Source organism: Lissotriton helveticus, chromosome 11 (assembly GCF_964261635.1).
Source record: "Lissotriton helveticus chromosome 11, aLisHel1.1, whole genome shotgun sequence".
Taxonomy (NCBI): Eukaryota; Metazoa; Chordata; class Amphibia; order Caudata; family Salamandridae; genus Lissotriton; species Lissotriton helveticus.
This window is the reverse complement of record NC_136072.1, coordinates 530,769,601-530,796,588: the sequence shown is the minus strand read 5'-3', so window position 1 is coordinate 530,796,588 and position 26,988 is coordinate 530,769,601. Positions and strand designations below refer to the sequence as shown.

The window sequence follows — 26,988 nt, the reverse complement described above, 5'->3', positions numbered from 1 at the left end:
TCGAAAGAGGTTAAAACTAGCCAGGTGCACACCTGCCAGAAGGAATGGTCATCCATACTAGACATCTGTGAAAGGCACATATTTATAGGGGAATCGATTCATAAGATAAAAGACTAATGAATCCTCCACTAAAAGGAATATAATCTACTTAGAATACAATCTTACCAGACAAAAATAAAACCAAATTAGAAAGGTTATCTAAAAATTAAAGTGCAAACAAAGCTTTTTCTAAACCCACCCCAACTCGTCTTGGTACAACACAGGAGTAGCAGTCTCTTACATCCATAGAACAGCTTCAGCAAGCACAGCAGAAACAAGAAAATCTTGATGAGAGGCAGGAGACTCATGTCAAAATCCCCTCTTGCGGCCTTTATGTCACAACCCCTTCCTGCACCCCCTGTGTAGTGGTCCAGCATATAGGGCTCATGTTGCTTTATTCCTATGGCGCTTTACCACACACACACCCTCATGACTGAGTTTTCCTCAACATCCTCATGACCGATGTTCCCCCAGCACCCTCATAACTAATGTTCCCTCAACACCCTCAGATGTTTCCTCAGCACCCTCATGATGGAGGTTTCCTCAGCACCAATAATTCCACTGTGCTTGAATCCTTGCAAACGTTCCCCAAATCCCGTAAACCAATGTATTAACTGCTCTTGCTGGGATTAGGGCCTGGGCATGGTTTTCCATTGAACCCCTGAAAATTTCCCCCAGAATCCCATGAGCCAATGGCAAGCCTTGCTCTGGCTATTACTGAGGTCTTGGTGTTGTTTTCCATTATGCAAGCATCAGCAAACAATATACATTAGTTTCCTGTTATGTGGCTCCAATCAACAATTTGCACCTGCTCATTCTGTAAAGTCAAAGACAGGGTACTAACAGGTGTTCCTCCATGGCTTGAGAACCTTCCAGATGGCCATGTGCCCCACGTGATCTAGCAACATCCATTGAGCCTTCGAGAGGGTACACAAACCCCAAACAAACACGAATCCTGGCTTGGCCTTGCTCCCTGCGGAACAAACTTCACTCTTACCCCTCACCTGAAGAATCCTGCCAAAACCAAGAAGCGCTCCTGGCTCCTTCATGTCCATCAGAACAGGTTGCGCCCATGGCGCCAGCTCCATTGAATTCTTCCTCCTAGCTCCCTCCTGCACAGCTACTCCGGAACCCCCACAACTTATTGAGTCCAAGCCTCAACATCATCTTTGAACTTCAGTCAAGTGGAAAAACCAGGCTAAACACTTGATATCAGGGTAGTGTGCACTACACATCCTATAGTTGTAAACAAGACCTAGCCGTCCCGTCTTCAAAGACTATAGACCTCTCCTCCATGTTCTCTCAAAGAATTACTCCGGCGCTTCTTGTGTGTTTATACTCCGGATTCTTCCTACAACCTTGACAATAGTATTTTCACCGCACAAGGATTAAAGACTTTAGGTCTGTGTTTCTCTGATGAACAGTAGTGCCAAGAGAAAGCACTCCAGAGTCTGTTTAATATGCATCAACCTTGTACCCCCCACCCCGTGTTCCAAATGTATCCTGAGGGGTGCAAGTAACTCCAACCTTTGCCCAGAGTGTATTCTTATGAGTGCAAGTATCTCTAACCTTTGCTTTGAGTGTATCCTGGAAAGTGCCAGTAAGGCCAACCTGTATTTAAAGTTTAATCCTAGGAGTGCCAAAATCTAATCTATGATTGTGGTTATTCTGCTCTCATGCCGAGCTGCTGATGAAACATGTTAGTTTATGTCACTCAAATTATTTCATGTTTATTGTATGTAGAGACCTATTAGTGTACTGATGGAAACTGCCTCCTTTTGTTATTTTGAGTGTATTGCATCATCGCAAAGCCAGAGATTCTGGTCCAGTGCACATTTACTTGGCACATGTAGGTCTCAGAAGTGACAAATCTTGTTACGCAGTGTCACACAGCCGCTGAGCAGATTAAGTACAGCAAGTCTCTCTTTTCTTATTTTTTCCCTACCCCCTAACACCCCAGGATGAAAGTGTGAGATCGAAGATTTCAGTTCCTTGGCCTGCATTGTCCTCGGGAGGGATAGGAGGTCTGGCAATGGCTCCAGTGTCGTCTCTGCAGCTGGGACCAGGTGAGTGCATGACAACCTACATCATACATGCTGCACTAGGTAGTAGCAGCCAAAGACAGCAAAACAGGTTTGATGCATGAAATATTGGAGAGTGTAATTTGCTAATGGAGCGCATTTGGTTGCTTTAAGGGCTTGCTGTGACTCACTCGTCCATTCCCAGGCATGTCAGGCTTCAGGCAAACTGATCTGATGCCTAGTGGTTATTGACTTGCCTTTCGAAGGACGAAAGTTTTACTACTACCCTAAATTCAAAAGGAGAAACCGTTACTTGTATTAAGAGTTGTTTATATCACTCTTAGAGTTGCCTCCGCGTCTCCCACTTCTAAAACAGAACCGGTGAACAATCGTGCTCTACATTAAGCAGCCGTCCACAGTGATATATATGTTTAGAAGGGGAACTGATGGTCGCTCTCTGAAGTTTCCGCCAATCGGAGCTCGGCAGTCAACTATGCTCATGCCCTGTAGATTGAAGAGCCCAATCGGACTTTCGCAGCTTGTTAAATAGTCAAGTATAGCCATCCAATGTTTCGAGACGCTGCCTCTATACTAGGGCGTCCTTTGCACTGATTGGCTAATAGTCACTGCCGCTCGTCCAATCGGAGGCTCTCAGTGATGAATATTGAATTTCAGATTCCTGGGCATGGAATGACGCAGCTGGTTTTCTTTTTGTACACTTTTCTGCGAGAACCTCCCAAGTTCTAATCTACATATATTTATATCTACACAGTAACAGGAACCCATATTGAAGACAGCCACTTGGACGTTGATTATTCACTTTGTTTAATGGAAAACATGCTGGCAGCATAGCTTAGCAGACAGTTACTTCAATAAAATAGAACGCCAGACGCGTTTCGAAAGCCCCATGCTCTCTTCTTCAGTGGCGTAGTTGTAGTTGAAAGACAGCGCTCGATAGTTCTCACCTGCCCTGAGGGGCGTGGCCAACAGCGCGGCCTCCTGGATAATGTAGTCCCATGTGGGTGCGCTTGTCATTCAAAAGTAGAACTGGATAATTCCCAAGTGGGTAGAAGTCTCAAAAATGCCAGCCAGCTGCCCTGCTTTCTCGTGTCCATCATGAAAGGAGCGCGCGTCACCCTGCAAAGACGCCAGCTCCACAACCATCCTTCGTGCTAGACGCCAACCGGAGCCTGTCAGGACCTGCTGTTCAGCAGTGGGCTGTCTTCGCGACCGGGAAACAGCCGCAACATATCCACACAGTAACAGGAACCCACATTGAAGACAGCCACTTGGACGTTGATTATTCACTTTGTTTAATGGAAAACATGCTGGCAGCATAGCTTAGCAGACAGTTACTTCAATAAAATAGAACGCCAGACGCGTTTCGAAAGCCCCATGCTCTCTTCTTCAGTGGCGTAGTTGTAGTTGAAAGACAGCGCTCGATAGTTATCACCTGCCCTGAGGGGCGTGGCCAACAGCGCGGCCTCCTGGATAATGTAGTCCCATGTGGGTGCGCTTGTCATTCAAAGGTAGAACTGGATAATTCCCAAGTGGGTAGAAGTCTCAAAAATGCCAGCCAGCAATTCAATTCAATTTAGCTTTGTTCTATTTTTTACCAAAACATAAAAGAAATAGAGTACAATTTCTAAAACAGGAGCATAAAAAAGCAACTATGGCAGCGATAATGGGAAAACGATTAAACAACTTACTAAAACCCTTAAAATACAATCTGGTTAGTCATTCTATAAACACAGTGGGATACTAGCAATCAAGCAGATAAAGGGAAACATGGCCAATGATTCAAGGCCCATGATCCCCGAAAACCGGATTGCATAAAGTGCCCTCTAAATAGTGAGACGGGTATGCTCAGACGTGAGTCCCGTGCTCTCCACACCACTGGAGTCAAGCTATCCTGGCTGAAGACGGCGGATAGCCAGAAACCGGTCCTAGGATGCTTGATTTCGGTCCAAGGAAGACATGGCTTGGCAGTTCGGGCTGGACTGTTCCCATGAGGCACAGGGTCAAGGCGGATTTGCATATGGCCATGTCTGAATTGGGGTGATGTGTGAGCAAAAAAATGATGGATTTAGGCCCAGATCTCTGTACTGGGGTGAATGTATGACATTGTTCTGCATTCTGTCCATCAACTGTTGTTTTTGCATTTGTCACCCCGAGTGGGACGGGTATGCTCAGACGTGAGTCCCGTGCTCTCCACACCACTGGAGTCAAGCTATCCTGGCTGAAGACGGCTGATAGCCAGAAACCGGTCCTAGGATGCTTGATTCCGGTCCAAGGAAGACATGGCTTGGCAGTTCGGGCTGGACTGTTCCCATGAGGCACAGGGTCAAGGCTGATTTGCATATGGCCATGTCTGAATTGGGGTGGTGTGGTGAGCAAAGAAATGATGGATTTAGGCCCAGATCTCTGTACTGGGGTGAATGTATGACATTGTTCTGCATTCTGTCCATCAACTGTTGTTTTTGCATTTGTCACCCCGAGTGGGATGGGTATGCTCAGACGTGAGTCCGTGCTCTCCACACCACTGGAGTCAAGCTATCCTGGCTGAAGACGCTGATAGCCAGAAACCGGTCCTAGGATGCTTGATTCCGGTCCAAGGAAGACATGGCTTGGCAGTTCGGGCTGGACTGTTCCCATGAGGCACAGGGTCAAGGCTGATTTGCATATGGCCATGTCTGAATTGGGTGGGGTGGTGAGCAAAAAAATGATGGATTTAGGCCCAGATCTCTGTACTGGGATGAATGTATGACATTGTTCTGCATTCTGTCCATCAACTGTTGTGTCAGCTAAATTGGTTAAAGAAATAGATCTTATCATATATATATATAAACGCATACGCAGCAAATCCAGATTTGTGCAAGTGAGGTGGATGAACAATGGGAAACAATACAAACTTTACTGTCAACAATTCATATGATGTAGTAACAACCTTTTGCCATATGTAAATGGTACAAACACAAAATATAGTAACTCAAAGCTAACAAAACTCTTCGGATTCACCAATACACCCTTCTAAATGAGGGATCTTAGACACAAATAGAAAGAATCAGGGAGTATGTAGAAGAACTCTGTACTTCTGAAATCACCTTAAGATAAATTTCAACTCTAAATTAAAGAATCACTACTATAACTGAAATCTATGATCAATCAGTTTTGGTAATGGGTGGCAGAGTCAATTAGGTCCTGGAACATGAGCAATTTCTGCTCAGCTGCTTTTTTGTTTAGGTTGAGCATAAACTTAAATTACTCAAAGGTAGAGTCTTGAACAAGGTGCAGTAACAGTCTAACTTATGTCACAAGATGAAATCTAGAACTTGCAAGGATAGTACCAGTCTGCCTTTATTGGCACAATTTCTTGCTGTGGGACTCAATACCTTGGACATCGAAGCCTTGCTCTTCAAGGACACTGCCGTCACTGCTAAAGACTGAACTATAGGGTAGGGTTCCCAGACCTGGAGAGGGGGTGAGGGGGGCTGGATCCACCGGATGCACTCCCTCTGTGTAGCACTCTAGAGGCAGTGAAGAGGAGGAGCTAGTGCACTCCCTGTAAGAGTGGTGAAGGAGCTGCCAAGAAGGCTCCCTTTGTGAGTAGCGCATCAGGCAGAGGATGGATGAACGGGGTCTGACCAGTCTAGTCAGCCTGAGGAGAAGTTGGCCACCCCAAGTGTAGCTAGATCTAAAATAGTCACATTGCAAATAAAGCACTCTACAGGAGGCAGGACGATACACAAAACAGCCAATAAAATGAGGTTGAAGATGTATACTCCTACGGGGGGCGCCATAGCCAACTCTCTCTCTCTATATATATATATTTTAAAGAATGAGTACCAGAATATCTGCCAACAGCTAGAGTAGACCTGAAATGAAAATAAATTGGAGTTCAAGAGTAAGGCTACTCATGGAAGCTATGCGATTGCTAAACTTGTAGTTTAATGCAAGTCAGCACTGTAAAAGAACACAAAATAAGCATGAAATGAGTTTTAAAAAGAAAATAAATGAATAAAATGATACATCAAGCAACTGCAAAAACGTGAGTAAGCGACTAGGCATCATGTTGAGGCAAAAAAGTCTTAAATAGTGGCGGGCACGGCAGTCATCCATGTTATTCTATTTACACAGCTTGCTGACTCACTAATACAAATGCCAGAATCCCCTCTCCCTCCTAAAGGACTAAACCTCTTCCACACATATGCAGCCTGGTGTTTAACAATTAGAGAAGGAAAACGATCTTATGGAAATAAACAAATGAAAGAGGTTATGAAAATGTATGACAGTTGCAAAAAATGCCCACTACTAAATGTTCACCAACTTAATAAATTAGATGGCTACAACGTACAAGCAAAAGCGAAAATTTCAACAAAATAGAAAACAAACTTACTTTGTGCAGCCTGGCGTGACAATGCCGCAGTGAAATCGCCAATGCTGCAGCTGGATGAAAGCGTTCTGAACGCTGGACAGCCAGAAATAGTGTGAGGATTAAGTTAACAGAAAAGAAAATGCAAAGAAATGTAAAGAAAAAGTAGTAAAGATGGCAAAATGTTCAAACAGAAAGGACAAAGGTAGACAGCACAAGTCAGCAAAGAAAACAGATGAAGACAAAGGATATACTCACTTGTAACGGTGGGCTCTCTAAAGCTAATATTCTCTTCTTGGGATTTTCAAAAAGGTTATGAAGTTTGATATCATCAGATCGTTCTAAAACTGGATTTCTATACCAAATAAACCCAGCACAGCGACATCAAAGCACACAATCAAGGCATGTAAGCATCTGCATTTACCAGAATGCTAAGGGAGAACTGTGCTGGGAGGTGAAGCAGTGTGCTCCCACCCCTTTTTGCTTAAATAGGCTCCCTTGAGCCATTAAGCTGACGAGCGTGTGGAGATGCACATGCGCGCCTGCCTGTGAGAGGTACTGGGACCTGTAAGGATTCTGGCAGCCTATTCAGCAACCACAGAATAAACTTGTTTTTATCTCTACTGATGATGGATGAAATCCAGAAACACGTGTCTAGAGATGTACAGCACTAAACCGCACCAACTTTGGTGGAACATTATGATAGAGACTGTACTGTTATCTTCTTGCTCAGTCTGCCTTGCAGGTTTATGTCGTTGCTGGTAGACAGAATCACCTCAATTTAAACTAGGATTCTGCAGTGTGGCTCACAAAGGTAGATGAGTTTCAGGATAATCACAAACTATATAAATGATTTCAATTTATATTAATTACATTTAAATGTATTTCGTTGGCACAGCTTGAAAACCCTGCAAAATGTGTCCCAGTGGAGCATATTGGATAATCCTAATTTGAATGCATGCATGCAAGTTTCGTGTTTAAAGTCTCTTGGACTGCTCCATGAAACCAATAAGAAGGAAAACTCAAGAGGTCATACTGCAGGAATTTTAGAGTTAGATAGTCCAGTTCAGTGATAAAAGAAATGGTTAAGAAACTAAAAGAGAAGAAAAGGATCTTGTCATAGTCAACATGGCAATAAAACAGATGTTCACTTTAGACGCTGCCTTAAGATGAATTGTTTATGAATGTGTGTGTCATTAAAGACAATTGTATGGGATAGTGGAGAAAACACAAATTACTTTTGATGGTGAGTTGTACTTCACTGACCAATGATGGGCAAGTTCCCATGCAGCTTCGGAGAAGTTTCCTGGCATGAGCAACAGTATTTCTTGATAACTTAAAAATTCCTAGCCCTTTAAATATGCATGATGATTACAAATGAAACCTGATATTTTCTTTGGTAATAAGAATATAAGTCTATATACGTTAGTTTGCATTGACTAAAAAAAAACTGTATCAAGGCCTTTCAGGCCGAAAGGCGTCATGGTGCATGTGCCGAGAAAAAATTAATTTCCACTAGGAACTTGGGGCTGTGTCCCGGCGCCCCTTTTTGGGATTAGTGCAACGGGTGTTTAAAGATACATACTTATACATACATACAAATATACACATATATATATACAGCTAGATAGTGATGCCATGTAAGACATCACAGACAAGCAAAGACTTCAATATGGTACGCAGAGATGAAAGTGCTAAAACTCGTCAAAAACTGTTACAGGGCAATATATATGGCGGCAGGCTAAACCTAAGAACTGCTTGATTCAGGTTTTGCACTAGAATATCAAGTGCACTTTGCTTCCCCAATTATTTCATTTTTGGACAAAGCTGTGACATAATTCTCCCATGACAGAAGATCAAGGAGATAAGGGGTCTTCATAAACAAAACAAGACAGATGAATGCTACTTAGAACTTTCATTTTCATGTGTGGGATATGGGCAGTAGCATCAGAGCTGGCAACATGGCACATTTAAACCAAAGTATTTAGAAGTGAAATGTTATGAAATGTATAACTTTTCAACAAATCTCCAAAAGCATGAACATAAAAATGCACTTTATTTTAGTGAGAGGCACCTACGGGAAGCCTTACTAGTACTAGGCAGTGCATCATCTGGCTCAGCTCCTAAAAACAATTTATCAAAAGGCAGTACAACTGCAGTAAGCTACTAATAATTAGTCTCTCCGTTGAAGAATATCCTAGCATGAATATGAACACTGGAGAAATGAAACTTGTAAAGTAAAAGAAAAAATATGACAACAGTAAAAACAGTAAAAAAAATAAAACGAAGGAGTAAAAGTACTCCCTGAACAATTTTTCAGACAATGGTTAGTTCCTCAGATTTTTCAAACAATACTTTGAAATTACCTAGAGGTCAGCTAAAGCAAATTAGAAACATACTTATGAATAAAGTATTTAATGAGTCCTGTTAAGGGAGACAGTCTGCCAAAAAAAATTGGATTGGAGAAGACTCCTTTAAGGTTTCCCCAGAGCTTTACATTTTGGATTTTACCAGTAATCAATTGATAGTATTAAATTTATAGGAATAATTAAAATGAACTAATTTTTGCTCATTAAGATTGAAAACACTCAAGCAATTCTACCTGTATTTGGGGGCTGAAAAGTAGACTGACTCGCTGTGGGGAAACCTCCAAAATTACTCGAACCACTAGACTGTCCGAAAGCTTCAAAGTTTGCAAAATCTGCATTTGCAGAATTTTGTGCTGTAAATCATAAAGGAACAATAAAGGTTAATGACTTAAAAAAACACATGCAAACAAAAAAGATGAATTTCAACAATGAACAACAACAGCTTACAATGGTTATCTAATAACAGTAATTGCTAAAATGAAAGGGTTTAAATGTTTAGAGATTCAAAACAAAATGATATAATAGGTTGGCGACTTACAAGTCCAGTGGTTACAAGTTTTAGCTTTCCCAGGCTTTATCAGCCTTTTCATGTTCTGATGTAGGAAAGATGAATTTGTAATAGCATTTAATGGAAGTACTTATCCTGAGGTCACTACAATATTACTATATTTGTACATCAGTGACCATAATCCCTGACATAGATATGACCAAGTCAGAGCAGAGAGCGAAGGAGCAAATCAGTGTTCATGTCAATTAATCTACAAAATTTAAGAGGGGCTATGTTAGTCCTGTCATCCTCAGGGTGGTCTTCCTGATAACCTTTTGCCTGCTTACCTCCTCTTTTTGCTGTACTTTTTGTTGACCATATGACTCTGAGCACTGTGCCACTGCTGACCAGTGCTAAAGTGCATATGCTTCTCCCCTAAACATGTAGACATTGAAGTATATCCATTTTACATATTTAGTTTATTTGTAAGTCCATTGTAAGGAATATGCTACTTACCAGTATGCATCTGTTCTTGGCATGTAGAGCTGCAGAGTTGTACATTTAGCAATAGATAGCCACCTGGTGTTGGGCTCGGATGATTGCAGGTTGTTGTTGTCTTCTTGGAAGAAGTCTTTGTAGTCACGAGATAGGTGACTCCTCGCTTTGACAATACTGCGCATGGTCATTGACTCCATCCTCAGATTGTTTTTCGCCATGATGGGAAATGATGGAGTTAGTAGAAGTAAAGAGAAAAGGATATCCATGCGTGTGCATCTAAGTAAGATGAGTACTGGAACGGATACAAGTCCCGGGGAGGCGGGAGGGCATGTACAACTCTGCAGCTCTACATGCAAAGAACAGATGCATACTGGTAAGTAGCATATTCCGTTCGAGGCATATGAGCTGCAGGTTGTACATTTAGCAACGATTGTGCAGCAGTGTCTCCCCTAGCGGTGGTCACCTGTATCCGTTGCAGCATACTGAAATAGTGTTTTAAGGACAGCTTGGCCTACTGCAGCTTGCTGCTTGGCTTGCACGTCAACACAATAGTGTTTAGTGAAGGTGTGTATGGTAGACCATGTTGCTGCCTTACATATGTCTTCTAGTGGTATGTTTCCTAAGAAAGCCATAGAGGCTCCTAGTTTGCGAGTGGAGTGCGCTCTAGGAGGAACTGTTAGTGTACGTTTTGCCTTTAGATAGCATATTTGAATACACTTTACAATCCATCTGGAAATTCCACCTTTAGATATGGGATTGCCTTTGTGTGGTGAACAGAAAGATACAAATAGTTGTTTTGACTTTCTGAAGGATTTAGTCCTGTCTGTGTAGTATAAAAGAGCTCTTCTAACATCTAGGGTGTGTAGGGCTCTTCCTGCAACAGAGTCGGGTTTTTGGAAAAACACTGGTAACTCTACTGATTGGTTAAGGTGAAAAGGAGTAATCACCTTTGGCAGGAATTTTGGGTTAGGTCTAAGAACCACTTTGTTAGGGTGTATCTTAAAAAATGGTTCTTCTATTGTGAATGCTTGTATCTCACTAACTCTTCTGAGAGAGGTGATGGCAACAAGGAATGCAGTTTTCCATGTTAGGAATTGCAATTCACACTTGTGTAAAGGCTCAAACGGGGGTCCCATGAGTCTTGTAAGGACAATGTTCAGCTTCCATACTGGTGCAGGTGGTAACCTAGGTGGGATTATTCGTTTTAATCCTTCCATAAATGCTTTTATCGCAGGTACTCTAAAGAGAGATAGGTGCTGTCTATTCTGTAAATAGGCTGCAATTGCTGCTAGATGCAGTCGTATGGAAGAGTAAGCCAAATTGGACCTTTGTAGGTGTAGAAGGTAAATAATATTTTGGATGGAAGCATCCAATGGATCAATATTATTGTTGTTAGAATATATTGCAAATCTTTTCCACTTAGCAGCAGAACATGCTCTAGTGGTGGGTCTTCTAGCTTCTTTAATTATGTTCATACATTCTGGTGGTAAATTTAAGTAGCCAAACTCTAAGACCTCAGGAGCCAGATTGCCAAATTCAGCTGGCTTGGTTCTGGGTGCCTTATTTCTCCATGGTTCTGTGTTAACAGGGATGGTGTGAGTCGTAATTTCTGATGTGGAACCAGTGAGAGATCTAGTAGTGTGGTGAACCATGGCTGGCGTGCCCATGTGGGGCCACTAGTATTAGTTTGAGGGACTGTTGTCTGAGCTTGAGTACTACTAGTGGAATGAGTGGGAGAGGCGGAAAAGCGTACGCAAATCTCCCTGACCAATTCATCCATATTGCATTCCCCTCCGACCGCGGGTGTGGGAACCTGGCGGCGAAGGTTGGGCATTTTGTGTTTTCGTGGGTGGCAAACAGGTCTATGTGTGGGTGCCCCCACCTTTGGAAGAATGGTTGTAGGACTTGTGGGTGCAACTCCCATTCGTGAATCTGTTGTGATTGACGACTCAACAGATCTGCTATCTGATTGTGAATTCCTGGAAGGTGTTCTACAGTCAGGTGTATGTTTTGAGGGATGGCCCATCTCCAAATGTTCTGTGCAAGCTGGGACAGTTGCAGAGTGTGTCCCCCCCCTGTTTTTGTATGTAGTACATAGCTGTCATATTGTCCGTCCGGATTAGAACAGCTTTGTTCTGTACTTGGAGTTGAAAAGTTTTGAGTGCTAGGTAAATTGCTAGCAGTTACAAATGATTGATATGGAGCAGTTTTTGTTGGCTGTTCCATTGGCCTTGAGTGGTATAGTGCAGGAGATGGGCTCCCCATCCTGTGAGACTTGGTGTAGTTTATCTTAAACCCTAAGTTGTGTAATGTTTGAATTGTTTGTTTGGTGTGTTGTACACACTGGTTGAACGATCTTGCTTTTATGAGCCAGTCGTCGAGGTAAGGGAAGACATGTATTTGTTGTCTCCTGAGATGTGTTGCTAATACTGCTAAGCACTTTGTAAACACTTGTGGTGCTGTTGTGACCCCGAATGGAAGGACTTTGAACTGATAGTGTTGTCCTTGTATGACAAATCTTAGATACTTCCTGTGCTCAGGATGTATGGGAATATGAAAATAGGCGTCCTTTAGGTCTAGTGTTGTGAGAAAGTCTCCCTGTTGTAGTAATGGGAGTACTTTTTGTAAAGTGATCATGTGAAAATGATCTGATTGAATGTAGTGGTTTAGGGGCCTGAGGTCGAGGATCGGTCTTGATGTCCCGTCCTTTTTGGGTATTAGGAAATACAGGGAGTAGACTCCTGTTCCTTTTTCCTGTAAGGGGACCTCTTGAATAGCATCTTTTTGTAGAAGTGCTAGAACTTCCTGTTGAAGCAGTGTTATGTGTTCTGTGGACATTGGACGCTGCCTGGGTGGTATGTTTGGGGGGTTGCTGTGAGTTCTAGGCAGTAGCCATGTTGGATAATTTGTCTTACACATTTGTCTGTTGTGATGGAATCCCAGACAGGTAGGAACTGTGATACTCTGCCCCCTACTGGTGTGGAATGTTGTAGGGGAGGCAGAGGGAAGTCACTGTTTGGGAGTGGAAGAGGAGCGGTTGTTGTTACCTCTACCTCTTCCCTTATTGTTGTTGCCTCTGTACCCTCCTCTATAGTAGCCTTTATTAGAGGGGGTTTGTGTTTGTGTTTTAAAAGATGACGTGTTATCTGCACCGGTCTGCTTGGAGCCTCTTCTATAAGAGGAGCGGCGAAAAGAACCTCTAGTCTGGGTAGATTGTAATGCACCCATAGACTTAGTGGTGTCTGTGTCCTTTTTCATTTTTTCTAGCGTAATATCTAACTCTGGCCCGAACAATTGGTTCTGATTGAAGGGCTGGTTGAGGATGGTAGTTTGCACCTCTGGTTGAAAACCGGAAATGCGTAGCCATGCAGGACACCTGAGGATAACACTGGTGTTAACTGCCCTAGATGCTGTGTCAGCTACGTCTAGTGCGCATTTAATGGAGGCATTTGATATTAGTTTGCCTTCCTGTAAGATGGCAATTTCAACCCAAAAAGGTGGCAATTTCTTTGATGCCGAAGGTTCTTTAGGCTTGTGTGTACCAGGCCTTGTGGTCTTCGGTACCGTTATCGAAGATTTTGGCGTGGGGACAGGTTTCGTTGGTCCTGTTGCGCCGGAATCTATCTTCCCGTCTTTGTTTTTGGAGCCGGATGGTTTCGGAGTCGAAGCTTTCGGTTCCGTTATTGTTTTTGGTTTCGGCACCGAAGCCTCTTTAGGTTTAGGTTTGTGTGCCGAAGAGTCTTTGGGCGCCGAAGGGTGTGTTAGCTTCGGTGCCGAAGGGTCCTTCGGTGTCGAAGAGTTTTTCGGTGCCATTGGCGGAGGTGGAATTGGCACATGTTTTTTCGGTGCAGAGGCACCGGAAGGCGTAGTCTCTTTCCTCGGAGCTGAGCATGAAGGCGGGGCGTTAGAGGGTAGATTTCGGTCTCGACTGGGCCCCATGGGCGGAGTGCTGACCGTTGCCTTTGGTTTGGGCAGTGTCTGTGGTGCAGGGGCAGAGGTACTCACGGGTTGTCGAGATGGAATCGAATCATCCGAGTCCTCTGCTCCCGATATCATCTGGAGATCAGGCGAGTCTTCCTCGACGACGAGTGCAGCCTCGTCCTCTGAGATATCTTCGAGTGGGTTCTCGTCCTCGGAGACGTCCTGTTCGACGATCTCCTTCTCAAAGATGGCCTCCGGCGCTGGTGCTGATCTCATCTCGTGTCGACGGGCCCTCCCGATCCCGAATGGTCTTTTTCGATCGGAAGGAGGCACAGGCTGTGCAGGTCGACTCGTGTTCTGGCGAGAGACAGAGGTTGCAAACCTCGTGATGGTTGCTATGTGGGAATTTTGCTCGACATACCGGGCATCTCTTGAATGGAGTTCTTTCCATGAGGCGTAGGCCGTGAGGCGTAGGCCGTACGGCGTCGATGGGCCCAACGGCCCGCGTCGATGCACCGGAATGTAGCTGGTGATGTCGAAAAGTGTCTTCGATGTCGAACGTTGTTTGTCTAAAGTTTTACGCTTCGAAAATGCCGAAAAAGTGTTTTCTAGCCGGAGCGGAAAACTTTCATCCGAACCCAGTGGCGGAAAAAAACAATCTGAGGATGGAGTCGATGACCATGCACAGGATTGTCCAAGGGAGGAGTCACCTATCTCGTGACTACAAAGACTTCTTCCAAGAAGACAACAACAACCTGCAATCATCCGAGCCCAACACCAGGTGGCGATCTATTGCTAAATGTATAACCTGCAGCTCATATGCCTCGAACAGTGGTATATCATAAACACAGGGCCTGTAACCTAAATGCTACTAGAAGGCATGCAGCACTGATTGCACCACCCAAGTTCAAGTTCAAAAAGCTTTATTCGAAATGTAAAAACAGTTCATAAAAGCATACAGTACATTCACATTCGTTAAAATTCATTATAGTTACATTATATAAAAAAAAAACACGAAGAACCAATATTAAAATCTATATTCACAATATTTTAAAACAAGTAACACTAAGCATTCAAAGAAGGCAGGTAAGTTAGACGTGGCAAGAGCATAGCATTAATTCATTAATTCATCAGGGATACAAAACTTATTCAAATATAATGGTCCGTCTTAATTTCATTATTGCTCTTAAGTACATGATTACAGTATTAATCGTGTAGTGATCTTCCAAAGACCGTAATTTGTTATAAGCCTCTCTCGATTTTTGTTATACCCCATGTTAGCAAAAGAGGCCTTAGTATTTGACGCCTAGGGTACAAATATAAAGTGCAATATAAAGTGCAATGGATGTTGGATTGAATTGATGTCTCATCACAGGGACAGATAAGTTTATCCTTGGACCAATCGTTACATCTTGGGAGAGTTATAAATCTAAAAAAAATTTCAAATCGGAAAGATGTTAATATTCTACGATAGAAAAAGGGTTGATCGACAACAAGATACAGCTGGATGTTTCTATGCAATGTCACTTCATCGTGATTTATGACTGATATCTTGGACCTTTGACTTTTCCATCTGTGCTCTGGCTTTCCTTGGGCCACAAGACATAGTGAAGGTCTTAGAGACATTTATAAATAGCCCCCTTTTACTCATATATTGGGAAAATGTGTTTACCGCATTTTGTAGGCCTCTCTTGGTCTGTGACAGGATTGCCGCATCGTCGGCATAGAGGAGTATGGGTATGGGTTTTCCTTTAATAACTGGATAGTGATTATAATTTTTTGCTAGAAAGGTCCCCACATCATTTATATACAAGTTAAAAAGAAGGGGTGCAAGAATGCACCCCTGTCTTACTCCCCTATGGATAGGGAAGAAATTAGAGCATTCTCCTTTTTTACCAAATCTCACACGAGCACCTGCCCCAAAATAAAATTCTTTAATAAAAGTTCGGATCCTGTTGTCTAGCCCAATATCCTCTAGAATTTGCCACAAAATATCATGCCTCACGCAATCAAAAGCAAAACTAAGGTCTACATATGTTACGTATAAATTGACCTTTTTGGCATGTATATATTTTGACATAATAAGGGCAAGATTTAGTCCTTGTTCAATTGTTCCCTTTCCTCTGCTAAAACCATATTGCATTGTGGATAGAATGTCTTTTTCCTCGAGCCATTCATGAATCCGGGTGAGGATGATCCTGCCTGCTGTTTTCATTAAGCCATCTAAAAGCGAAATGGGCCTATAGCAGGCAGGATCATTTCTATCCCCTTTTTTGTATATGGGGACCAAGATGGCCTCTTGCCAGGTCTTGATAAAGCCGACTTTATTAGAGGAATTGAGTACATTTGTGAGGATTGGGGCCCAGAGGTCAGGGACATTTTTAAAAACATCTATTGGAACTTTGTCAGGTCCAGGGGCTTTAGCCGCTGAACTTTCTTTTAAGGCTTTTTGAACTTCTTCTAGATTTGAAGAAATATCTATCGGATAACTGGATCCCCCTTTTTCATTTATAGGTTTTGTAGGGATAGTATCATCTAAGGGAACAGTGATACTGTAAAGTGCCTGGAAATGTTGGACCCATTCCTGTGCGGAAATTGCATTGTCTATTAATGGGCCTAAGCGCTCCTGATAGAATGGTGCGTTCACGGCCTTCCAGAAGGCAACATTATCCTTTTTTCCACACGCCTCGTGCAAGTTGGCCCAGGCTTTTAATTTCAAGTCTTTTTTCCTAGAGATTAGGACAAGGCGATAGTTTCGTCTAGCAGTTCTAATCTCTGCTCTCGTAGATGAACTGATATGGAGAATATTTTTAAGTGTAGTAAGTGCACTTCTACAATTTCAATCGAACCAGCCTTGGGGGCCTTTTTTGATATTACGTGGGGTTCTTGAGAGGAGATTTTTGATTCTGCCACAGATATTGCAAAAAGATCTAAGAACAGATAGTGGATCCTCTTCTAGGGACAGGCAAATATTAAAGTCATCCAGGGTGGAGCTCACCAAACTTTTAATGAAGTTTTCTGGAATTACCTTTTCCCATTTAATTGTAAAACCATTTTTTTGCCCAAGAATCGGAGTAACATCATAGTGTATGTCAGGAGATTGAAATCGGTTGCTATGATCAAAGTTATAGGAGACTGAGATGGGAAAATGGTCGCTTTCTTATCTTTCTTTATTTTTTTTTTGCTCTAAAGACCTTGTGACAGCGAACTTCATGCAGGCATGTGCCGAGTGGAAGGGCATTTCCCAGCTCTTCCGTTTTTTATGAAACTCTGCTGCAGAAATCTTTTTTTAATCACAGGCACACATCCTTGTGAAAAAAGAGCCTAATCACGAGGTTGGAAATGCACTCCTTGCAAGGGTTCGAGCCCACTGGATGAGGCGCGGTCTACATAAGTGCTGTGAACATACCAAGAATGTTTTATCCAGTTCTATTTAGGGCGAATTTTGACGAAAGGGATTAGAGTGCTTTAATATTACACAAGATCAGATTTGTATTTTAAAATGTGTATAGGCACGGGGAGATTAACTGAATTGCCTAGAATCACGGGCTGTTGAGCAGACACCGAGACGTCTAAATCCAGCCTTTCTGACCACTAGGCCACATCCTTTCTCCCGAATGTTTATACGGGGTGAACCGACTTTCTTCTCTATGACTGGCTTGTTCTTGCATTGCTGCAATATCCAATCCTATTAGCTGTTTGCCCTGGGCGCTGCTGGGGGTGGAGGAAAGGCGTGACCCTGTTCAGCTCTGTCCATCCTTGACTTCTTACAGCTCCTCCAAGCCAGGATAGAAGTCCTTTCACCCCCACTGCCATTTACAGCCCGCTCCTCCCAAAAGGTCAAATGAAGCTATTTTGTGTACTTCCACGCCCAGCCGCACCAGAGTACTTCACTGGTCTTTAGAAGACCATTTGCATGTTAATGAGGCTTAGTTGTTGTTTCACGCCTCGTAAGAGCCCCTGCAGCTCCACTCTGCCGATTGCTTAGAAATGCACTAGTTGCGCGGCGCCTCTGACCCCATGTGCCTTTTCGACTGCTTCTCTCCTCTACCACACTATTTTTTTTAAATAGCAGCAGGGACACTTTTTGCGGCCGAAATGGTAAATATCGCGGCCATCGCGCATTTCCGCTGATTTTGCGATTTTTTCGTTAATCGCGAAATCGCGATAAGCTGGAGGGTCTGTCTAATGGGGCAGAAATGGCCAGCATGAGGGGCATGGGCATTTCTATAAATTACAAAAAGCCTGAATATGATTCACTTTTAGCACAATTTTTACTGTTGAGAACGTTATTATCCAAGCCATATGCCTCATGAATTTTTTGAGCACAGTACATCAAACACACAAAAGGCGATGGAAGGAATACTTGCAATTTGTCTAACCACTGGCAATCGCTCGGTGTAGCATCACAACCCATCGTTGTTTTGTTCAGCATGATACCTCCGTTTGGAAGCAGCCATATGCAAATCATTCTCAAGCTTGTTCCTCATGGGAATAGTGCAGCCCAAACTGCCAGGTCCTCACTGAACCCAAACACAACCAATATAGGGCCTGAATCACCCTAATAATGGCTCATTAGCCAGGTATAGCTTGGTTCCAGTGGAATCACCTATGTGTGTTAGATGCACCACCCTAAGTGGTAAGGGCATGCCCAGACACAGGCCCCATGCTCACTGTGCTCACAATCTTATGTGCTACGATCTTGAAAGTCACTAGCAGGACTGACAGCCTCGAACATCTTTACCAAAGCAGATGGCAGCAAGCAATCTTGAGAGGACTGGGGTGCTCCTTCAAGAACTCTGGTCACCTGCTCAGAGGGACCACAACCTCTTGCTTTCTTTCCCCAAAGACGTGTTAACCTCTTCAGTCCTCCAATGGCACATGTCTGTGTCAGACGTCCTCTCCCAGCCCCTGCCGCAATTGGCAAGTCTTCCTCCTGCTTTTCTTAGCATGACGAACCAAGGCAAGCCCCATAACTCACTCTGGCTCCACCACACCTGGCGACACTGGGGGAGGGGTTGCTGACATCCTGCACACAGGCGGCGGTCCTGTCTTCAGAAGCCCCCTTACTAATGATATGGATGTTGCTAATCCTACATGGATGATGGCCTGCACTTCATGGTGGCCCCACTCCCGGGTCACATGAGGGTCACCAACTTTGATGCTCACACGGGCGACAGCCCACATTTCACAGTGGCCCCCGGCCTCATGACACAGAGGTCAAAGACTTTCGCAAGACCTGGATGGTAGCCAGAACTCTTGCTGCTGTCCCGACCAAAAATATCACACTTCACTCACTAAAATCCACACGTCAGGATCACCACTGGGCCTTGCTCCCCTCCAGTAGCTCTCTTATTCCTCACACGGTCCACTGGACTTGGCTGACTGGCAGAAGGCTCTGGTAAAAAGTGGTTTTGACCTTCTGTGTAAAGGCCTCCCACCCTGCAGGCAGTTTGGCATACCTGCGTCCCTGGTCCCGGTTCCAGCAGTTAGAAGTCTTGGCGATCTTCTTTCTTTTGTTGAACAATGCTGTTTAACAACATGTAGGTCAAATACTCCCAACCTCATAGTCCAACTCCAGACATAAATGTGATTTAGTGTTCGTTCCTTTGAAATTCGGGTGGAGGGTTTCAGCTCCTCTCAAGTGCTCTCTCCTCTCCAATGCCATTTGTCAAAGGGACAATCTGCCACAGTAGGAGTAGCTCCAATTTTGACTTGTCCATAACACAGACCAAGGGAGTAACGTGGGATCACACCAGGCTCCCAGACCCCACTTAAAAATACCTCACACACTTACAAAGGCCTGGCCTTGCTCTCTGTGCAGATGGTTTGGTTCACACTTCCAACATTATCAGTATCACCATCTCCCTGAAAAGAGTCCGTGCTCCAACGATCAGTAACTCTTCCAGGAATTGAAGAGACCTTTGATGTGAACAGAGAATGCTCTGCTCCCAATTATTCAATGTGTGCTCCCAAACCAGCTCTCAGGTATGTCAAAAACGCACATCTCCTGTCTGAGGTTGTAGTCCGGACTTCTCCTAACCTCTCAATGCCCTGAGTTTCTAATATGGAACCCGCAGGCCTCCATGTTGTGTCTCACACATGGGCACACAAAAAAGTTATGTACATACAGAGGGGACAACATCACAGCATGCACCCGCAAGTATCATGTGATGCCTGGCACTACACACAATCCATAAAGGCCAGGGTTGAGTTAAGTACACAGTCAAAGAACTTACACGAGTGGGCCAGTAGGCATCACTTGCATGGTACAGGTAAAAAGGCCTATTAACATTCATCACTATGAAACTAAAAACGGGTACACTGCCCCCACCACTGGTAAGTTCAGTAGCCCTTTACCTACAAAAGGGGAGTGCTTGGTTTGTCCCTCGCAGCCTAACAAGACCACATTACTATGAGAGAGGCCGAGGTCATGGAATACATGCATAGCCATTGTCCATATCAGACACAACACTGGTGATTTTTACAATTAAGAACATTTATTTTCTGCAGATAGATCCAAACCCCTCCACTGAAGGAAACACTTCCTTGCCATTCTTCATCAGTAGAGTCAGCTGTGATTGTAACATTCTCTGAGTGTTGCACCAAACAAATAAGTGTACAGTTTAATGTTTTTGCTCTAATATAGAGGTAAAAAATTGATCAACAAACACAAAGATTGATCAGGAAAATATTTTTTTTAATCTAGTTACTTACTTAAAACATTTGTTTATTATTAACACTATGTTCACCCATAGCCGCCATTATGTGAGCAATCATTATAAAGCAAAAATCCCTGCTCTGAAAACAGTGAAATTACCAGCCAGAAAATACATCACAAACTAAACTGACATTCTGGAAAGACATTCGGGATACTAAAATGTGATTCCTCATTTAAAAAAATACATACCAGGGTGACTGTTGAAATGTGCAAAGTTAGCAAAATTTGTTGAAACGGTTGCATGAGAAGCAGGCGCTGGTGCTGCAAAGATGTCTGCGCCAAGGTCGCTAAGGAGATCAAACTGTTTCTTTTCGTGCTGTGTTTGCGGTTGTCCTTGAGAACGGCTAGCCACTGGAGACTAAATGCAATATGCAAATTAGTTAACAAGGTAGACATAAAATCTCCAACATGGCACTTCAGTAAATCGCAACCGGAAAATGATCATTTATTTAAAAAATTTAATAAAGCATACAAAATGACTGCAATTGTATTAATCAAAATATCGTACTGAATGCTGCCTACCAGTTTATTCAATCATGTAAGATTAAGGATATTATAAAGCCAGCTCAAAGATCTCCACACAATGGCTCAATCAATTGCAAAGGATTTTACTCAGGAAGGTGTGCTGCGTCCTCTAGTAAGACATTGTCTGCCCTTCATGATCAGATTCCATTTCTAGTGAGTAGGTCAAGAAACTAGGTCAAGACAAGTGCAGACTAAGTGCCCTCAGCTGCCCATTCTAAGCTGATATCCCTGAAACTGAATTCTGGAAAATATTAATAGACTAGCAGACTTGCTACAAGTTTCAAAACATATTTTCCTCAGACAATTATTCAAAATATTTATATTTTAAGGAGTTCCAATTCTCTAAATGTATTTGCTACACTGGTATAGACAGCAAGTTTTTATGTAGTGATTATACCTTGTTCATGTTCTATTTAAAGCCCATGATTAGGACAGTATATGCTTATGGTTTTTAATTTAAGGAAAGGACTTTATAGCCAGTCAGACTGGCAACTCATTTGGTAAGAGACAAGTACTACACAGAATGGTTCTCCAAGTGCAGTTTTATGAATAAATGAATATTAGATTTCTAAAGCGCTAACTTAGCCCAGAGGCGTCAAGGTGCTGCAGGAGGGACTGTCATACAGAGAGAAAAGAAGAGCTCAAACTGACGTCTCTGTAAAGAGCCAGGTCTTAAGAGCCTTGCGGAAAAGAGTGAGACATTTGTCCAGAGAGATCACCAGTGAGGGAGTTCCATAGCTTAGCAGCGGCAATGGAAAATGCACTACCTCCCCATCTAGTCTCCTTAAACCTTGGAACTACCAACAGATTTTTACTAGCTGACCTAAGCTGCTTGGCAGGGACATAGCGCCGGAAATGCCTTTTAATAGAATCCGGGCCTAGGCCATAAAAAGCCTTGTGGGTAAGACATAGTGCGTTAAACTGAATTCTTCAATTTAAAGGAAGCCAATGCAGCTGGCTCAGGGAGGCTGAGACTGAGTGGTGTTTTGGAAGATCGATCACCAGCCTTGCTACTGCGTTCTGCACCAGCTACAGAGGACGTACCAGGCTTGTGTTAGTGCCCAAATATAGGGCATTACAATAGTCCACTCTGTTTTTTCCCCATTAAGTTTAAGGTAGTTCTCAACCATCTCAACCTCCATAATGGCTATTATTATTATTATATTCCCTCAGGCGCAGTTTTGTAGCTCTCTGCCTGCAGGACTTAGGTCTGACCGTCATAACCTTTCCTGCTTACGACAGGACTGCCTCAAATTTCTAAGTCTTTCGGAGAACCATGGAGCAGAGGGTTTTTTCCTTGCTGTGTAACGCTCCTTAAGAGGCGCTAAGGTATCCATGGCTGCTAAAAGCCAATTGGAGAGATTACCAGCCACTAAGTTCGTATCAGAATACATGGGGGCCTGATAGTTTTTAAATAAGTTAAGAAGAGCCTCTTTACTGATAAGGTTCAGATTTCTCTTTTTCTCTGTTACCCTGGTATTGGCAGGGACAGTAACTGGTACCGAAGTCTGGAAATTAAAAGGAATGGCATAATGGTCTGATTAGGAGAGGGGTATAGGCTCTCCTACTTTGACTCTTAAATTGTTAGTAAATACTCTTAAATTGTTAGTAAATATGCTATCTAATGTATGATCATGATGAGGGGACACAGAAGTGTAGCTCTCTACAGAAACAATGCCAGGGCCTACCTGAGGCAGACGGAATTTACAGGAGGGACAAAAATAGGACTGAAAATCATCAGGGGCCTCCAAGTCCACAAAAAGGCAGCTAGGAGAACCCAGCCGTTGTAGATTTAAGAGCTCTTTCCTTGGGTAGATAACATTTTATTCTCATTGACCCTAAACGGCCATGGTTCCTGGTGCAATGTGCAGTCCACGCGCGTGCGGGCACAGACGTACTTGCCTTGGGCTCGCCTTAAATTGGCACTACATTTTGCATAATTTTTCTGTTTCATAAGAGCAGAGATGCAGGAGAACATTTCAGAAAGTGCCTCTTTGGAAACCATGCAGTGGTTTTAACTCCAGTCAACCTAAAGCCCATGTCCCCGACCACCAAAAAGATTCTCAGAAGGAGGCGGGGCTGCAGATGGTAGTGGCAGGCCCTTCCAGTGAAGGGAGTGTGTTTAGTGGAGAGGTGTGGCTCACTGGTTAGAGGCGGCAGACCTGTAAGCAGAGAACGGCCCGGGACCAGGGTTCAATTCCCGACGCGGCAGGGTCTTGGACCAGGGTCAACGGACTCGATAATTCTCGCCTCAGTGCCTACTCTAACCAGGGGACACACTCGGTAACTCTGGGCATTAAGCTTGCCTCATCTCTACAACGGCCCCCCACAGACGCCGGGGATGCCTGGTTTTACCCTGGAGATACCCAGAAAGGGACCATCTCACAGGGAAAACCAGGACGGGTTCCCCAGCGGTCTACAGCGCCAGGACACTCGGGTAGAGTAACAGTGCGCTTTACAAGTATCCCACATTTACATTTAGGCATTTGAGCCGGGGAAAGAAACGCTTGGGCAGGACAGGTACAATAAATTAGTCTCACACAAACTTACCAATCGTAATGTGATAGAATAACTGCGAGCGCAGATGCAAGAGACATAGTATTGAGTAGAGCTGATGCTAGATATGATCTGTACCTGTTGGCCTAGAAAGTTTCAGATGGGTCATATTTCACGATAATTGCAACATAAAGTCAAAAATAGCTATAAATCATTTATTTCAATAGGTTTCAAAGAATATGGATAAGAAAAGCTAATCCACAGTGGTGTCCTATTCCTATCTTGACAAGGGAATACCAGCAGAACGGACTCAACTTTGGTTTTAAGGAGTTCTCATTATGAAGTTAACAGAGGTGCAGGGATCCATGTATGCCACAATTACCTCAAAGTAAACCCAAAATATATCTTTTTAACAGGGGTATCTTGAGTAACGTTAAAAACGGATTTGTTGAGTGATGTCTTTGAGGTCAATAGCTATTAAGTGCCAACATGTTTCAGTCATACTCATTGCCCAGTTGGGTCAATGGTCTTCATCAAGATTGGATAGAGCTATACCTGAAGAGCATATACAATTCATGCATTCATAAGCCTACTAGTAACAAAACTCTCATACCTCAATTAGTAGACATTAGAAAATAAACCTTCAGAGTGGTTAAAAAACAGTGGTTAGTGTTACAGCTTATTCTACATCGCCACTGTATTAAAAGACAGGTAAAAGCAAGCAACAGTGATTTCCAAAAGGAAAGTGTAGCGGCTACACAACGAAGAGAGTGAGAGGAGAAATGACTTCTTGCACAGCCTCCATATCAAAGCCATATCACCATAAATGTGACAGAGTCGAAAATAACTATCACACCCCTATTTTCCATTGGTTTGAAAGATTATGGCTACCGACACCTCACTCACATTTTTGAGGCATGCTTCTTCATTGGGTCTTTTTCCTATCCAGGTTGGTGTACACCACCTAACTAGGTCTACATGAAGCCTTTCAGAAAGGTTTTATCATGAAATTATTGGCCAAGTGTACAACCAACAGCTATCTATAAACAACAATTTTGATCAAGTTAGACAGTGAAAGTGGTATTCATAACTCACTGAGAATGACTTAGGAAACAAGCATTGGAAATGCAATAGGTCTCGCAATAGAATAGTTAGACTTTTTTCTTTTTGCAAATGGAAGAGTGGCGTTGCGTGGATGCGTTGCGTGGATGAGTGGCGTTGCGTGGATGAGTGGCGTTGCGTGGATGAGTGGCGTCGTGGATGAGTGGCGTTGCGTGGATGAGTGGCGTGCGTGGATGAGTGGCGTTGCGTGGATGAGTGGCGTTGCGTGGATGAGTGGCGTTGCGTGGATGAGTGGCGTTGCGTGGATGAGTGGCGTTGCGTGGATGAGTGGCGTTGCGTGGATGAGTGGCGTGGGGTGGTGCGTGGATGAGTGGCGTGGCGTGTGTGAGTGGCGTTGCGTGTGTGAGTGGCGTTGCGTGTGTGAGTGGCGTTGCGTGTGTGAGTGGCGTTGCGTGTGTGAGTGGCGTTGCGTGTGTGAGTGGCGTAGCGTGTGTGAGTGGCGTAGCGTGTGTGAGTGGCGTAGCGTGTGTGAGTGGCGTAGCGTGTGTGAGTGGCGTAGCGTGTGTGAGTGGCGTAGCGTGTGTGAGTGGCGTAGCGTGTGTGAGTGGCGTAGCGTGTGTGAGTGGCGTAGCGTGTGTGAGTGGCGTAGCGTGTGTGAGTGGCGTTGCATGTGTGAGTGGCGTTGCATGTGTGAGTGGCGTTGCATGTGTGAGTGGCGTTGCATGTGTGAGTGGCGTTGCATGTGTGAGTGGCGTTGCATGTGTGAGTGGCGTTGCATGTGTGAGTGGCGTTGCATGTGTGAGTGGCGTTGCATGTGTGAGTGGCGTTGCATGTGTGAGTGGCGTTGCATGTGTGAGTGGCGTTGCATGTGTGAGTGGCTAAATGTAGCACAGGGAGACCTCCAGCGGTAAGACAATCAAAAACAACTTAGAAAACATTTCACAGTATGAAAAGATCAAACTCATGAACGAGCGTGATACACCTCAGCTAAACATCATGATAAATAACAACACACATTAGAAGTGAAACTGCAAGTACAGAAGGACCAGCTTTGCTTGTTTAAAACTCAGAGGCAAAAGAAGAGGACATATGTACTTATGACATATGCTCTCCCACTTCAGGCAGATGAGTGTAATGTGTAAAGCGTCTTGTGGAGCAACCATGTCACATGAGCAGATCGTGGAGTCTGAGAATGGCAGCCGAAGCAAATACAAACAAGCAGCAATTGGCCAGGCCTGCCTGCGAGGCTCAAAGTGTTAGAAGGCAGGTCTTGGGCAGAGGCAGAGTACTGACTTAGGAATGACTGTGAGGCGCATTGGTGTGAAGCACATCAAAGGGCTTCTCCTCCCCTAATTAGGTGAGGAGAAGCCGTTTCGGGAAACTGAAAGTACGGCCGGCCTGTGGCCGGCCATGAATAATTAGGGGAGGAGAAGCCCTTTGATGTGCTGGGCTCTGAAAAGATCCATGCCTTCAGAGCAGGATAAGTTGCGGCCAGGCCTCATCGGAGAGCTGTTTGGCAGCAAAGGGCCATATCCCAGCACCCGTGCTGACGTTGCATACTTGGCGAGGCACAGATTTGCTGGCTCTGTTTTGGGTGGGGAAGGACCCAACCCGGCTGATGACACATCAAGCTGCAAGAGCCAGAAGATTCCAGCACACAAGAATGAAGTTGGCAAAAATCAATTATCAAAGGAAAAGAGTCTTTCAGTCTTTAAAGCGGTAAATCACACAAATGCGTGGAATAAGCCCAATTACGCACTCCGTAAAAAAAATGAAATAAAATAAAATAACACTCCCTTTTCAGAATGCAGCTCCGCTCATAAACACAGCTAGTTCCGCCCTTCACGGGAAACATATTGTTTTCAGGCTTAAAGATCAATCCAGGAAAAGCACGTGAATGAAAGGTTTACAAGCTCCATGCTCGGTAAACAGTACTTACATCAGGAAGCGCACCCTGATGCAGATGAAGTGAGGGGCTCCCAGTGGGGGGGGGGGGGAGGGGGGGGGTTGAGGCGGGGGCAGGGGCAGGGCAAAAACTAACGCCGGCTGATGACGCATCAAGCTGCAAGAGCCAGAAGATTCCAGCACACAAGAATGAAGTTGGCAAAAATCAATTATCAAAGGAAAAGAGTCTTTCAGTCTTTAAAGCGGTAAATCACACAAATGCGTGGAATAAGCCCAATTACGCACTCCGTAAAAAAAATGAAATAAAATAACACTCCCTTTTCTGAATGCAGCTCCGCTCATAAACACAGCTAGTTCCGCCCTTCACGGGAAACATATTGTTTTCAGGCTTAAAGAGCAATCCAGGAAAAGCACGTGAATTAAAGGTTTACAAGCTCCATGCTCGGTAAACAGTACTTACATCAGGAAGCGCACCCTGATGCAGATGAAGTGATGGGCTCCCAGTGGGGGGGGGGGGGGTTGAGGCAGGGGCAGGGCAAAAACTAACGGAAGGGCCGAAACACAGCACCATT

General features: G+C 44.0%; 1 protein-coding gene across 7 annotated transcripts in view; it reads right to left on the bottom strand.

Annotated features, from left to right (window-relative positions):
- Positions 1-26,988, bottom strand: part of AGFG1 (ArfGAP with FG repeats 1) — a 429,459-nt gene that overhangs the window by 253,132 nt on the left and 149,339 nt on the right. For 4 of the 7 annotated variants that reach the window (XM_078666216.1, XM_078666214.1, XM_078666215.1 and 1 more), the window contains exons 5-6: positions 20,618-20,786; positions 9,035-9,154 (exon numbers count right to left, since the gene is read on the bottom strand). In XM_078666216.1, the coding sequence (XP_078522342.1) occupies positions 9,035-9,154; positions 20,618-20,786 (289 nt within the window). Of the gene's footprint in view, positions 1-6,456; positions 6,529-9,034; positions 9,155-20,617; positions 20,787-26,988 lie in introns of all 7 variants that reach the window. The other 3 variants (XM_078666211.1, XM_078666213.1, XM_078666212.1) reach the window with 1 other exon arrangement.